We start from the raw sequence: 16,254 nt of genomic DNA on the forward strand, positions 1-16,254 counted from the left end.
AAGGATATAACTGTAATATACCCTGTTCATATAAAAATTAAATTATTTTATTTTGAGGCCTTATGAATTCTTTAAAAGAAATTTACTATACAAATTTTTTTTGAAAGTTATAAATTTTCGAACTAATTATGAAATATTTTGAAAAATTTATAAACTCACCCAAATAGGATTTAATTTTATGTTTGACCCTTCCCTTTTTTTCGAGTACAATAAAATCCCAAGCCACCATCGACTTTTGTCCGGGGGCTTGGATTATTCCACTTTTCACTTTCAACCATCAATTTTTGATGAGCCCATCACTTATCAAGATATTTCAGCGAATTTTTTCTTTTATTATAAAAGTAAATAATTTTATGATTATATTAATATTTAAAAAAAATAAATTACACAGATCTTTCTTAATATTTGTTCTAATTGTAAACATTTTTTTATTGTTTAAAAATTATAAATATCCATAAAATTACAAACTTCAGTAGAATTTCTTGTAATTTAGCCTTAAAAAAAAGTTGACTAATGCATTTCACAATACCCTAAATAAAAATCAAATTATAAAAAAATAAATTACAATAAAATAAAATAAATATTTACAAATAATAATAGAAACTCGAATTATTGGCCCCGTATTTATTCATGAGATGTCAATTTTAATGACTTCCAGCGTTCAATCTTCTTGACTTTCAAGCAACAATTGTTGTTTATTTTGCTCTTCCAAGAATCTATAAGTCAAGGTAGAATCAGATATTTTGAGGCTTTGTGATCATACAACACACCACACCAGCGTCTTAGTACCTCTACCGAGCTGTAAGAAAGGAAAAAAAGCTGATGATGAGAAGATTCTGCTGCAGCTTCTGCTTTTTGGCTTCTCTTGCTCTTAATCTCTTCTTCGTCATCAATCCATATTATTTGAGTGGATGGAAGAAGCAGAAGCTGAGTAGTTGGGCTGAAGAAGCTGCAGCAGAAGCAGAAGCTGTGGCGTTGATATCTTGTTCTGGGCATGGAAGAGCTTATTTGGATGGAGCTGTGGTGGATGGGAAGCCTGTTTGTGAGTGTAACACATGCTATGGAGGACCTCACTGCTCTCTCTTTTCTCCTGATTGTGCTGCTGATGTTAACAGGTTTTTTTGTTTCCCTATGCTTTGTGTGTGTATTGATTTGTGCATGTGTTTGTGGGCAAAGCGAAATTATACTTATAGTTTTATAGGATATCGGGTTCTAAATATTTAGTCTTTTTTTTTATAATGGTTTCAAGATTTAGAAAACTCGACTAATTTGTCATCTGTGTTTTACTGGATTTATAGGACTAAATAATGTACCGAATTTTTTTAATTTTGAGATCATTTTAAAAATTTCGTACTAAATGTATCGAGTTTTTTAAATTTTGAGATTATTTTGCAAATTTCATAATATAGAGGACTAAAAATACTAAATTTTAGGTGTGTGTGAGAAGAGGCTTAGAATTAGAGAGCGCTTAAGGATGATATTTTTTTTTATCTTAAGGACTAAAAATACTAAATTTTTTATCTCAAAAAGTACTATGTTTCCAAGTTCATGAGGCATCAAATGGTCGAGTGAATCTCTATAGCTAAACAAACGCATGAGATTATAAATCTCGAGCATGCTCTATCTGATGCTGAGACGAAGCTTCCTGAGAAGTTTCTAGTCATACCCATAGTGGATAAATTTCCCAAATCCTGGGGAAGTTTTGGCATGACGCTTAAACATAAAAAAGGAAAACTATCTCTAGATGATCTTATGGTCGTGATTAGTGTTAAGGATGAGCACATAAATTAGACCCATAAAATTCTGGTTGAGCATCAACCATGACAAATTTAATAATTGAGAAAGAAAGAAAACAATGTGGAACCAAACTCGAAAATCATAAAAAAAAGGCAAGGTTGTCAAAAATAAGAAACCAAAAGCAAACAAACCCTGCTGGAACTGTAGGCAGGTTGGACACTGAACTAAGGATTGTCCTACTGAAAAGGTCAAAACTAGGCAGACAGCTATCAAATGGTTGTGAGAGGTTTTAGCGGTGTAGCACCTGAGAAGCAACTGAAGGGTACGTTTCTGTACAACCCAAACTCCTGACTCTTTATGAACCTTTTGATTGGTTGATTGACGCTAGAGCAAATGTGCACTATAATAAATCTATATGTGTCTTATTAGGCCATCACTGAAAGGACAGTAAGTATGGGGAACACCAGTACAGTGGAAGTACTTAGGATAGGAAGCATGGACTTGAAATTTCCTTCAGGACGCTTTTATCTTTAAAAAGAGTTCATCATGTACCTACTGTTAGGAGAAATACAATGAGTGGTTCTATAATAGTTAGTGAGGGTTATGAATCATCATTTATATTTAATAAGGTTGTAAACAATTTGGTGTTTTTGTTGGCAAAGGTTATTTTTCTGGTGGTTTGTTTAAAGTTCAAGTTGAAAATAAAATTGATGTTTCTGATTCTATTATTTTGAATGTTGATTCTTCTACTTTGTGGTATAGTAGATTAGGTTATTCCAATTTAGGTTCAACCAAAGGAATGATGAATCTTGATTTAATCCCTAGTCATAATATTTTTACGAGGTCATAAATGCCAGCTAAACAAGTTAGGAAACCCTATCCATCAATTGAAATGGATTCAGAAATACTTGATTTAGTTAAACACTGATATTGGTGAGTTCAATGGAATTTTTACTAGGGACCATAAGCATTATTTTATCACCTTTATAGATGATTGCAGTAAAACTATTATGTTTTTCTCATTAGAAATAAGGATGAAACCTTAGATAAATTTATTTTGTTTAAAAATAAAATAGAAACCTAAATTGGTAAGAAACTCAAACGGTTAAGGTCTGATAGAGGAGGAGAATTTGAGTTGAGTAAGTTCAGAAAATATTGCCAAAGTTTTGGTATTATTCACGAAGAGACTCCTCCATATTCCTATTCATAAAATGAAATAGTTGAATGAAAAAATAAAACCTCTAAAGACATGGTGAACAGTTTTCTGTTAACCTCTAGGTTATTTGAGTATTTGTGGGGAGAGACTATGAATATGGCTTGCCACATTTTGAATAGAGTCCCTCTAAAATACAATATGAGTAATCCTTTCGAATTATAGAAAGGTAGGAAACCAAGTGTCAAATAGTTTCGAGTAGGAGAGTACCTAGCAAAAGTGATGGTCCCACAATACAAGAGAAAGAAAATTAGGCCCTAAGGCTGTTGATGTTGTGTTATTGGGCTATAAGGAGACAAGTTATACTTTAAAATTTTTTGTTATTAAATAAGACATTCCAGGCATTGAAGTAAACACAATATTCGAATTTCGTGATGTTATTTTTCTAGAAAGTGTATTTTCTAAAAAAACGGGAATATCTTCAAGTGTTTCTCCTAATGATTCACTTGCCTCCTCGTCAAAAGTCCTGAGCATGTAGAAAAGATGACTCAGGAGGAGTCAGGTAAACCTAGATGGAGTAAGAGAGCTAGGATTGATAAGAATTTCGGAATGATTTTGTCACTTACAATATCAACGACAATCCGATAACCGTTAAAGATGCTATGGCTTCTTCAGAAGTCAAGTAATGGAATGAAGCTATCAAAAGGGAGATGGACTCCATTGTTTCTGATGGAACATGGGTGCTAGTCGATCTTCCTTCGGGGTGTACTACAATTGGGTGTAATGGATTTTTAAGAAGAAACTGAAACCTGATGGACTGTGAATAAGTTTAAGGTCAGATTGGAGACTATGTGTTTTAAACCAAAGGAGGGAATAAACTATTTTGATACCTATTTTTTTGGTAGCTTGGTTGACTACAATTTGGGTGCTCATAGCGCTTGCTTCGGTGTATCGTCTCTTGATTCACCAAATGGATGTGAAAATTGCCTTCCTGTGTAGTGAACTCGAGGAAGAAATATACATAAATTAACTTGAGGGATTTGTTATTCATGGTAACAAGCACAAAATTTGCAAAATTGTTAAGTCTCTCTATGGACTTAAACAAGCACCCAAACAGTGATATAAAAAGTTTGGTAAAACTATTCTTGCATTTCACTTCACCGTAAATGAGAGTGATAAATGTATTTACTGTTAGGTTAAAGGAGATAAGATTATCATTTTATGTTTGCATGTAGATGACATTGTGTTAAAGGATCATGTTTAAATATAATAACTGAAATCAAGTTATTTTTGAAGAACTAGTTTGAAAGATATAGGTGAGGCCGATGCAATTCTTTGTATCAAGTTGATGTGTTCAGCTGATGGGTCAACCATTTCTCAATCTCATTATGTTGAGAAGATAATTGAAAAATTGGCTATCAGAATTATAGACACCATATGATCCTTCTATGGCTTTATTCAAAAATAAAAGTGGTGTTCCGATAGCATAATTAAGGTATTACCAAATCATTAGGTGTTTGTAGTATCTAACAAATGGCACGAGGCCAGGTATATATGTTTCTGGCATAAAACTAGTTAGATACACTAGTTGTCCAAACAGAACCCATTGGGGAGCTTTGGATAGGGTACTAAGGTACCTGAAGGGCACGGTATCACGGTCATACATTATGGCAAATTCCGTATTGTTCTTGAAGGATATAGTGATGCTAATTGGATAGCTAAAAACTCTGATAGTAATGGATGTTTAGGATATGCACTTACCTTAGATGGGGGTGTAGTTTCTTGGAAGTCTGCAACATAGATTTTGATAATCCAGTCCACTTTTGAAGCCGAGTTATGTGCATTGGATATGACTGGTACTAAGGCAAAATGGTTGTATGGATTGTTATTACAACTTCCTATTGTAAGCTAGCATCTTCCACCTATTGTTGTACATTGGGATAGTCAAACCACAACTGCAAATGCTTGGAGTCATAAATACAAACCAAAAGACAAAAAGACACATCCAAGTTAGAGTTAAGCCTATAAAAGTATTAGCGTCGGACAGAGTTATAGGCATTAATTTTGTGGGAACAAAAGACAATGTGGCTAATCATTTGACAAAAGGATTAGAACTGTCACAAGTACAAAAATTTAAATTGGTGATGAGACTGAAAGCCCATTTATGACATATCTATGATAGCAACCCAATCTTCTAAATGGAGATCCCAAAAACAAGGTTTAATGTGGTATTATCAAGTCGTAGGATATGTCTGAGCATAAAAAATAGACTGATACTCTGTATTTGGAGTCTATCCCTTGTAATTCTTAAAAGTGCTAATACTACAAGTACAGTAAGAGTATGAGATGCTAGTAGTGCATCCCTGGAGACGCCCAACTAAGTGAATCTAGTTGTTTGGCTGGTTAAAAGCACTCATGAACAGGATCCGGACACATGACAGTGTCAACTTAAAGATCAACACAAAGTCGGTGGTTTGTTTTTACTGACAGACGCTACTACAATCACAAGTTCAAATTTAAGGCTTAGTTCAATTTAACATGGTGACAACTGACGTTAGATAACTTATACAGTGGTTCAAATTAGAACGTACAATTGTTAAAAGCAAGTTACAGAAACTTGAGTTTAACTCTATTGATTTGTGGGGGGATTGTTGTAATTGGCATAATATGATGCTAATTTGTAACAATAAAATAGACTAAAATATGGATGCAATTATATGTTAATCCATAGATTAGAAATTGATAGTTGCCTTTGTCCCACATAGGAAATTAAGAAAATATTGGGCATTGATGTGTATATAAGGTGTATGTGGGGGTTAGTGTTTTTACACTCATTTTGTGTTCCACATTGGATGCTTATTGTAAAAACAAACTCCTTATATTAAGAACAATATTCAAGTTATGTTTGAAGTGTTATGGAGACTGGAAGGAACATTGGTTGCCCCACACGATCCGTCCCGGCTCCGGACACGGGCAATAGGGCAAATGTCTCATTCTCAGAATATATCTTTTTGCAGTAAAAATATTTTTAAATTTATCTTGACATGATAAAAAGTAATTTTTTTTCCCTAGTCAAAATGTTTTTAAAACTGTATTTAATAGCATTAAATTTTTTATTGGTCAGTTTTGGTTGTTTCCAGTTGTTTTGCTGAGGATTAAAGTCCAGATTAATTCTTAATTTATTACTTGCCTGCTGGTGATGCCTATATAAGGCTGGTTCTTCCCTTCACTTCAACACACCCAACCTGTAACATCAATCTTCTCTTGTTTCTCTCTCGAGCTATCCCTCCCATCCAAATTTGAGCACTAGTTTCATAAGGTTTACGAGTGTTTTTCGAGGTGTTCTTCGGTATAGTGCAATATCGATAGAATTGAATCGTCTTTTGTTCAAAGAAGTTGCATAGTACCGGTGCACTTAAGACGGGACGTATAATTTTTTCAAGGCAAGCAAAATCATTCTATGATTCGATTAGTTTGCAGTTTCGGATTTAGAGTTGTTATAATACAACTCTCATTGTAAGTTTTGGATTTAAATTTATCAGTTAAAACAACATCTCTAATTGTTTAATTGTTTATTTGTTCCAAACATGGCTGCTTGTGTTTTTTGTTTCAAAAACTGTTATTATATATCTTATTGTTATTTCAAAACAATACTATGAAATATTGATTAAATTCACACTTTTTCCAACACTATTCGAGAATAATGACTTCTAGAAAGAGTTTAATTCGCAAAAGACTATTTTACCCTCATACCACTAGTTAAAAAATACTATTAGCTATAATGTTAATGGCTATGGCTAAAAATTGCAATATATAATTATTTGTAACCACAGTTAAATAACATCGATGAAAAACTAGCTTTTCCACCATAAAAAAATTATTGCTACAGCTAAGAACCATGGTAAAACTATATGCTATGGCTTTTAGCGACATTCTGAAAAACTATAGCCCACAACCATTATGTAGCTTTAATTAATAAATATTTATTACGATTATATATCATTAACCACAATATCATAATTAAATATTATATTTCTTATAGTGTGCATTAAAGACTATTGTTATTATAAAGAGGACGAGATTGTCAAGAATTAGGATATATTTATTTAGAAAAACACCCAATCAAATGAAAGTACCCAAGTTATTTCTAACTTTTGACCCAACCCGAATGCACTTTTTTATTAGAAAGTTGAAATTAATTTTTCAAATTAACCAAAGTAAATTTTTAAATTTAATTAAAAGTTGAAAAATAATTTTCTTTAAATTGTTGCAAACACTCCTTAAGTTTTAGATTGTGGTGTCCGACTCTATATCATATTTTTTAAAAATTTGCATTGAGGGTGCATGGAAATTCACATCAAAACTTCATGCGGTGTTTTTGCAAACTTTAAAATTTCCGAATGAATTGGAAAGTATGTCACATTGTAAGTTGATATATGACGAAAATCCATCTAAGATCTTCGTCAGTAATTGCCACCATTTTAGGCTGTCGAAAATTTCTATCCCTATTGAACTTAATTTTTTTAGGGCATAAAGGTAATTTTCGTTCCTTAACTTCAGGTCATTCTTGTTTTAGTCCCCTAAGTTACTAGAGTTCTATTTTGGTTCCGTAAAACTGAAAAAATCTCAATTTTAGTATAAATTTGGTCAGAAAGTTGACTCACTCGCCAGAAAAAGTCACATGCCAGGCATGTGACTTTTTAAATTGAGGCTTGTATTATGATTGGTTGAAAAAAATAATGTGGTGAAGACCAAGTTAAGGGACTAAAAAGAGAATGGCCTGAAGTTAGAGGACGAAAATTGCCTTTAAGCCTTTTAGACCAATCATAATGCATGCCCCAATTGAAAAAGTCATATGCCTGGCATTTGATTTTTTCCGGCAAGTGACTCAACTTTCAACTACACTAAAATTGAGATTTTTTCAGTTTTGTGGGACCAAAATGGAATCCTAATAACTTAGGGGACTAAAACGAGAATGGTCTGAAGTTAGAGGACGAAAATTTCCTTTAATTCTTCTTTTTTAGTGTTAATTCTCTTACAAAGGAAATATATCTGAGTTTGTTATTTTTGTCAAGTGCAGTGGGGATCCATTATTCTTGGAGCCCTTTTGGATGCAGCACGCAGCTAGCAGCGCAGTCGTCATTGCAGGTTGGCACAGAATGAGCTATACGTTTTCCGACCATTCTTACATCTCACGAGAACTCGAAAACCACATTCGTAGAGTTCACGCCGTTGCAAGAAACGCAATCACCAAAGGGAAGCACTTGATTTTTGGTGGTGGATCCACCCAACTCCTTGCTGCAGCGGTATACGCTCTTTCCATCAACTTATCGTCCCCTGCAGAAGTCGTCGCAGCCGTCCCATGCTACCCGGTTCGTTGCAATTATAAATATTAAATATCTCCAATCTCTTATGAGACTATATGGTATTCAGTAATACATTATTTTGCGAGTTTCTTAGAAAGCTTAAACTTTTAGATGAGGATGTGATATAACAGCAACATATATATGTTTTGATTTTTCACATATTTCATAGCCTGTGATATATGAATTGATGTGTAGGATTACAAAACACAAACAGATTTCTTCGAAAATATGCACTTTGAGTATGATGGAGATGCATTATTGTTGAAGAATTCGTCGGATACAACGGCCAACGTGATCGAGTTTGTGACTTCACCGAACAATCCGGATGGAAATCTACGGGAGGCTGTAGTGTCACAAGGAGTATCAGTCGGAGCTATCTATGATCATGCTTACTATTGGCCTCATTACACAGCTATTCCAGCCCCAGCAAATGAAGATGTCATGATCTTCACGATTTCGAAGCTCACTGGTCATGCTGGAACCAGACTCGGGTAATCACTCACTGTTTTTTCTGACCTCATTTTAACAGTACATGCAATCAAGAAATTAAAGTAGCCAGACCATAATAAGTCATAGAATGCAGAAACATAATTACTGACTTACTATTCTTCACATATAGTTTTCCTCCAAGTCCTTAAATATATTGAAAGCCAATTGATGTTTTGCGCTATATTTGGATTGATGGAATTTGAATTTGAGATAATGACTTGGAGAAAGTATTTTAAACGACCAAGTCTATGACACTTGTAGCATACCACGTTAGATTTTTTATACTTTCTTTTATTTGACTTTTGAAAATAACCTCATCCTATTTCCCTTGTTATTCCGCGGTCTCTTTGTGATGCTTGACTTTTTTTTTCATTACTGGAATTGTTTCCAACTCCCTTCCATGTCCACTTTGGCTTCTTGCATATGCTCTTCCTCATTCGTATCATCTTCTACGTCCTTTGAAATAATTTTTATTTTCTCCATCATTTCTTAAACTAGCCTTGGATTTTAAAACTTGCTCCAAAGGCTCGTTTTATCTTCTTTTAGATTTTTTCTTCATGGGATTGTAAAGATCCCTCCAATTCTTTAATATGGTCATTACGTCCAGATCTTTTGTTGCTTCAATGACACACACAATATAATCAAATTTTGCAGTGAAAGAACGAAGTATCTTCTGGACAGTACATACATCATCAATTTTATCTCCATATCTCTTGGCTAATTCACAACACCCTTTACCCTCGAACAATAATCTGAAATCACTTCGGATTCATTCATTCTCAAAGCTTCAAACTCACCTCTTAGTGATTGAAGTCGGACTTCTTTACTTTATCAACACTTTGGAGAGATTTCGTCAAAATCTTCCAAGCTTCTTCCGAAGTAGTAACGCTTGCCACCTTTTCGATCATCGTATTATCCAAACATTAATGGATGAGGGTTCGTGTTTGTTGATCATTCTTCTTTGTCTTTGACAAAGTATTCTCCGTTTGAGATAACACTGCTTCATCTTGAGGTACCTCATAACCATTCTCTACAATCTCCCACACATCTTGGGAGCCAAGTACCGCTCTCATTCGTAGGCATCACATTTCTTAATTTTCTTTTAGAGACGAGAAAATTGAAAAGATCTACTCCATTATTCATCATTTTTTAAGTAGCTTTGATACCACTTTGTTAGGGAAAGAAGAGAGACGAGGTGTAGAGGAAGACGAACTTAAGATTAATTTCAATGGAATTTCTTTGTCTTGCAAAATGCCAACTTAGTAGTAGCTATTTACAGATTACTTTTAACAAAAGTTGGGGTAGAAATGTGACAAAAATTGTTACTTTTTGTATGATTTTTACCATGTTGCCTTAACAAATGAACTATATATATATATATATATATACAAGCATAATTGATAAATTCTGAAATTATATAATCTTCTTACAGATGGGCTTTTGTGAAAGATGAGGATGTCTACCAGAAAATGCTTTCATACATAGCAGAAGCTGAACAGGGCATCTCAAGAGAGGCTCAACTGAGAGCTCTGAAGCTCATGAAAACAATTTTGAATGGAGATGGCATGGAACTTTTCGAGTATGCATACAAGAAAATGAGCGATCGCTGGCGAAAACTAAGCGACATCGTATCATTGTCGAAACGATTTTCTATCCAGGAAGTTCCATCGTTGTTCTGCAACTTCTTTGAGAAAGTTAGAGGGCCTTCTCCAGGTGATTAATTTCTCAAATAAATTATTAAGCATATATATAATTCACTTGATTCTTCAAATGATCATTTTTGCAACTTTGAATTTGACTCAACTACAATCTTATCTGTATATCTTTTTAGGAAAAAAATGTATGCAATCCCCTGTGATATTATAGATGAGCAAGTTATCCTCTATGAAAAAAAAAAAAAAAAAAAGCAATTTATGTTTATGTGTTTACTAAAATGCAGCAATTTACTCTTCTATGTTAATTGCTTCATTTCAGAAAGTTCAGGAGGTAGATTGCTATTTTTTTTTTTTTGAAAAAAGCAAGCAACTCCCTTGTGATATCACAAATGAGCAAATTACCCCCTTATGAAAAAAGAAATAGCGATTTACCTTCCTGTATTTTTTAAAATACAATAATTTACCCCACTATGATTTTTAAACTGTAGCAATTTTCATAGGGGGATAATGTGCTCATTTTCAATATCACAGGGGGATAAATTGCTATTCACCCTTTTTTTTTTCATCGAAAGATAATTTGCTCATTTGCAATATTTCAAAGGGTAAATTGCACTAAGCCCTATCTTTTTGTTACATGATCGATATATTAAAAATAAAGGAAAGAAAATAATGAAAAATATTTATCTTAATTTGCAATAGAAAAACATAGTTACTAACTTGGAAAGACAATTTGTGAGATGTCATGAGAAGTAGCAAAGTTTATGTTGACCTATGTGGTAGTAATTGTTCTTGCATGGCTGTTGGAATTAGGCAAAATTGTACTTTAAGTTCTACAGGATAAGGGTTCAACACTTTTAGTTATCTTCTTTACGAAATTTTCAAAATAATTTTTAGATTGGAAAACTGAACACATTTAGTTAAGTCAAATCATTATACTAGGATTTGCATGCATGGTGAACATAAGAAGCTTATATATATAAACTATTTATACTCTAATGGCAGCTTATGCATGGTTGAAATGTGAACGAAATGAAGACACAAATTGCACTGCAGTTCTCCGGGCAGCAAACATTATCGGCCGCGCCGGTAGTCTATTCAACGTGGAGGATCGTTATGTTCGTCTCAGTCTTTTGAAGAGCGACGATGACTTTAACTTACTACTGCTTCGCCTCGACAAACTTGTCACTCAAGATGACGATCGCAAACACTATTTCAAGAATTCCTAATCAATTTCTGCAGGTTGCTTATATATATATAGTGAAGTTGGTTTGTGTTTTATTGAAGAGGTCAATGTTTATTGACCTTAATATATATGTCAATGAAGTGGTCATGTTTGTACATTCATATGACCTTTCTCCGTACCATAGTCATCAATATTGTTGTAATAAATTCTTCCTATGTATGAATTCTTGTAATCATGTTCCACATATCTATGGTTGGGCAAAATAGTGTTTTTCCTCACACATAATGGGTTGTCTACACTTTTGATCATTCGCATTATGTAAGTTTTTAAATGGTTTCAAAAAATTGAACTTTTTCCCACATCTAATACTACAGTCCAACTACCATAAAAAAAAATAGATGGCGAAATCACGTGACCGTTATTTTCAATAAAAAATGGCTTCTGGGACTAAATATGGAACAAAAAAAAATGAAATGTTGGTACCAAAATTGGGCTTTTTTCGACGCATTTAGTTCTAAGAACCAATTTTCGTCGACAAATAACGGCCACGTAATTTTGCCATCGATTTTTTCACACAAGTTGGATTATGGGACTACATGTTCTGAAGCAAAATTCTAATTTTTTTGGAATATTTTAAAATTCATATAAAGCAAAGTACAAAAAATATTACCTACTAACTTTTTTCCTACTTATCATCACATTCAATAAGAGTTAGCATTTGCAGGTTCAGGACAAAATGGTTTAATTCTTAGGCAACATAACTAATTTGTTTGCTATTTTTTCTGAGGTTTCTTATAATGTTTGAAACAAGCAGAATCAATACTTTTACCTTGTAATATTAGATATGAACCAGTCCCACGAAAACTTTCACTTTTCTGGATTTCATAGGAGAAAAATAGGGCTCATGGAGAAGAAGACAATATTTCGAAAAAGAAAAAATAGAAAAAAAATTAGTTAGAAAATATATATTCTAATCAGTTATGTTTTTGTTTCTATCTTCGATTGACAATTCAGAGATGGAATATAATAAAAAAAATCAAGATTTATATCTAATTCCGTCTTAGAAGCCTAAATTCTGAAACGAAACAATGACGGAACTTTTTTTAAAATAATATTCAAAACCCATCTCCGAATTATGGTTTCTAAGACGGAAAGTTTTCCGTCTTAAGTTTTTTTTAATTAATTTCATATCAAAGACAGAATTAGAGGCATAATATTTTTTATAATTTTATTTTCTTAATATTTTTGTTGAAATGTCAATTCATCAAGAATGCTATAAAATTATTTTATAGTTAAGGACGGAAGTTTTTTCCGTCTCTATCGCGTCTCTAAAGGTTAAAAATTATTGACGGATAATTTTCCATCTCTGAAAGCCTGCTTTCTTGTAGTGATTGTTGAATAGGATATAATTGTTATAATTATCTCTATTACATATTAATAATCGACATAAATGATTGTAATCAATTTATTTCAATTAATAATAGAATGTTACTTTCAATTCAAAAATAGTGTGTATTTCTATGTATTACTAAAGATTTATTACAAAAAAACCACTCATAAAATATAAGACCTAACTAAAATCAGAAATTACTTAATGAACTTCTCAGATATTATAAAACAAATGAAACTAATATTTTCGCAAAGTATTTAAAAAACCATAAAATTATTAATGAATATTAAAAATTGTTTTTATCATAACCTAACGAAATCATTATTGATATTCATTGTTGAATTAGTTATCTTTTTTCTAAAAAAAAAAAAATATTTTACATTAATTATCAATGTAAATATCCTCGATTTTTTTATTCTAAATTATAATTTATGTTTTACTTTGCCAATTTTTCTTTAACAAAGTATACAATGTTTTTCTTCTGATTTCGTTGTTGATGTGATCTTATTTCTTTCTTTGGAATTATAAAATACAAATAATACTACATTTTGTTCAATTTTTTTGCTATTATTTAGAACATTTTAAGTTACTAACTTTTTACAATCTTGATTTAACTTAGGAAAAAGTATGCCTAATTTTAATTTTAATCCGATAACTATGTTCATTTTTGTTCAGGTCTAGTAACTTACGAAATTGCTTACTTTTAGTCCACTGGCAGATTTTTGGATAATTTTACCCCTATGAGTGCATATGGACTAAAACTGACTTAAATCTGCCTTTAAAAAAGTTGCATAGGGGTAAAATTATCCGAAAATTTGGCAGAGGACTAAAAGTAAGCAATTTCGTAATTTCCTAGACCTAAACAAAAATGGACATAGTTATCGGACTAAAATTAAAATTAGGCATACTTAGCGGACTAAAATAATACTTTTCCCTTTAAATTAACACTAACTAAATATTTCAAATATAACTTAACAAACACACTCTTAATTACATAATTTCAAAAACTTGCATATTAAAAAATGTATTAATTCCATTGTAGATCTTTTGGACATTTAAAAACTAATACATTGTAGAATACATACTAATTAGTTTATTTATTGCGAAATTTTGTTATATATTTTACACTAGAAATTGGTGTCTGTTTTTTCTTCTCTCTCTTTTTAGGTCAATTAATATCAATTTAAGTGCAAAATGATTATTAGCTGCCTATATATTTTAATGGTCAACTAATGGTATGGACCAAAATTTATTATTTTTAATTATAGAGTTGGGCTACCAAAATTGATTTAATGACATAGCTAGAAACCCAAAAGTGAAGTTATCCCTATTCAATTACATTGTGGAAATTGCAATTTTCGTTCTATAACTTGGGAGATTGGAGTTTTAGTTTTGCAAGAATTAATTTTTGTAATTTAGTCATATAACATTAAAAATTCGACAATTTTGATCAAATCTGGCTGGAAACTCCCAACTTTTAAGGTCATATGCCCGGCACATATGGATGGCAATCGGGTGAGTCTGGAGCAGGTCTGACCGGACCCGAGACGCACCCCGCCCCGCTCCGGTTTCATTGACAATTTATAAATACATCATTGATTGAAACTAATATTTTATTTTTTTTATTAAATAATATTGGTTTAGTTTTAAATACATTAATATAGTTTTAATCTAAAATTGATTTTATAAGACAAAGTATATGTTCATTTAAATTATTAATGAATTATAATCAAGTAATATCATCTTACAATCCAATGAATTATACAATATAAAGAATATATTCAGCTAATATTTTTTTTATTAAATAATATCAGTTTAGATGTAAATATATTGACGTAGTTTTCAATCCAAAATGAATTTTGTAAGATAAAGTATACGTTCATCGAAATTATTAATTTTCTCATTAAGGAATACCATTTTACGATCTACGTACAATGAATTATATAATACAAAAAATACATTCAACTAATATTTTTACTTTTTTAATTATATAATACAAACAATATCTAAATTATTAATTTTTTTCATCCAGTAATATTATTTTAGTATCTACATTTAATTATATAACACAATGAATACATTCAACTAATATTTTTTTTATTCAATAATATCACTTTAGATTTAAATACATTAACATAATTTCTAAGTTAAAATGAATTGTATAAGACAAAGTATACGTTCATCTAACTTATTAATTTTCTCATCAAGTAATATCCTTTTAAGATCTATAATGAATTATACACAAAAAACACCATCAACTAATATTATTTTTTTTTATTAAACTACATCACTTTAGATTGAAATACCTTAACATACATTAATCTAAATTATTAATCTTCTCATCGACTATTTTTGTATTTTTTGTATTTCTTGTATAGAGTTGAGTATATACAAAATTGTCTAAAGATTTACAAATATTACTATAATTATTATTAATAACATATTACATATAAATAATAAATAATAAATTAATATGTAAAATATAAGTCTGGGCAAGTTGGATACAAACCCATAACCCGCCCTGGACCCTATATAAAAACTATGAAAAAATCTTTTATATGTAGACTACATATGTTAGTTAATTTTATCATATTATTACCAAAATTTTATGTCAAAGCACACCACGAACTACATAGAGGTGCCCATCCAAGTTATCTAAATTAATAAATTATATTTTGGCACTTGTTTATTTCTTTTTTTATTGAAACCACCCTGGGTGGGGAGCTTTTCGGAGTCCCCGTCCTTTTTTATTAAAATAAAAGGTGAGCAAATTTACAGCGGGGAGTGTTGACTCCCTATCATTTCTAACAAAGCTGTAAAATCAGGAGTACTACTCCCTTACAAATATTCGCCTAAGGCATAAATGGGGAATACTACTCCCTTACATTAAATCGCAAAAGCATAAATAAGGAGTATTACTCCCTTACAAAAGTAAGACTAGCTAAGGTGATATACAAAGTTAGAGACGATAATCCAGTGTGTCAAAAAGTTTCTGCCACTACAGTCAAATCATCGGTTCCAACTAGCATTTGTAGATCAGGCTATACAAGCAATCCAAGGATTGTAACAAATATAAATTATAAGTGTATGATTATTTATTATTATCAAAAAGCTTCATTAGATTTTTTTGGATAAGTTAGTTAGTAATACAATTCAAATTTTATTTTGATGGCACATAATAATTAAAAAAAAAGTATTTTCTTTTTTTGCCACTTAAAAAAACTATTTTCTGTTTAATTTTAGATAGGTATGATACCATTGCTTATCTTTATTCAAAAGAT

The 16,254-nt window shown here is 31.5% G+C and overlaps 1 protein-coding gene across 1 annotated transcript; it reads left to right on the plus strand.

Annotated features, from left to right (window-relative positions):
* The first annotated feature begins 679 nt into the window (after positions 1-679).
* LOC105179045 (tryptophan aminotransferase-related protein 4) lies at positions 680-11,868 on the plus strand. The gene is made up of 5 exons (XM_011102639.3): positions 680-1,115; positions 7,971-8,262; positions 8,452-8,747; positions 10,178-10,458; positions 11,403-11,868. Exons 1-5 carry the CDS (start codon positions 823-825, stop codon positions 11,624-11,626), a joined length of 1,386 nt encoding a protein of 461 aa, XP_011100941.1. The 5' UTR covers positions 680-822; the 3' UTR covers positions 11,627-11,868.
* Positions 11,869-16,254: the final 4,386 nt, after the last annotated feature.

This window comes from Sesamum indicum, linkage group LG2, assembly GCF_026168435.1.
Source record: "Sesamum indicum cultivar Baizhima isolate 11 linkage group LG2, ASM2616843v1, whole genome shotgun sequence".
Lineage (NCBI taxonomy): Eukaryota > Viridiplantae > Streptophyta > Magnoliopsida > Lamiales > Pedaliaceae > Sesamum > Sesamum indicum.

Coding starts and splice junctions, on each gene's coding strand:
- LOC105179045 (XM_011102639.3), top strand. CDS start 823: ATGATGAGAAGATTCTGCTGCAGCTTCTGCTTTTTGGCTTCTCTTGCT. Junction 8,263..8,451: donor CAGCCGTCCCATGCTACCCG/GTTCGTTGCAAT, acceptor ATTGATGTGTAG/GATTACAAAACACAAACAGA. Junction 10,459..11,402: donor AGTTAGAGGGCCTTCTCCAG/GTGATTAATTTC, acceptor CTCTAATGGCAG/CTTATGCATGGTTGAAATGT.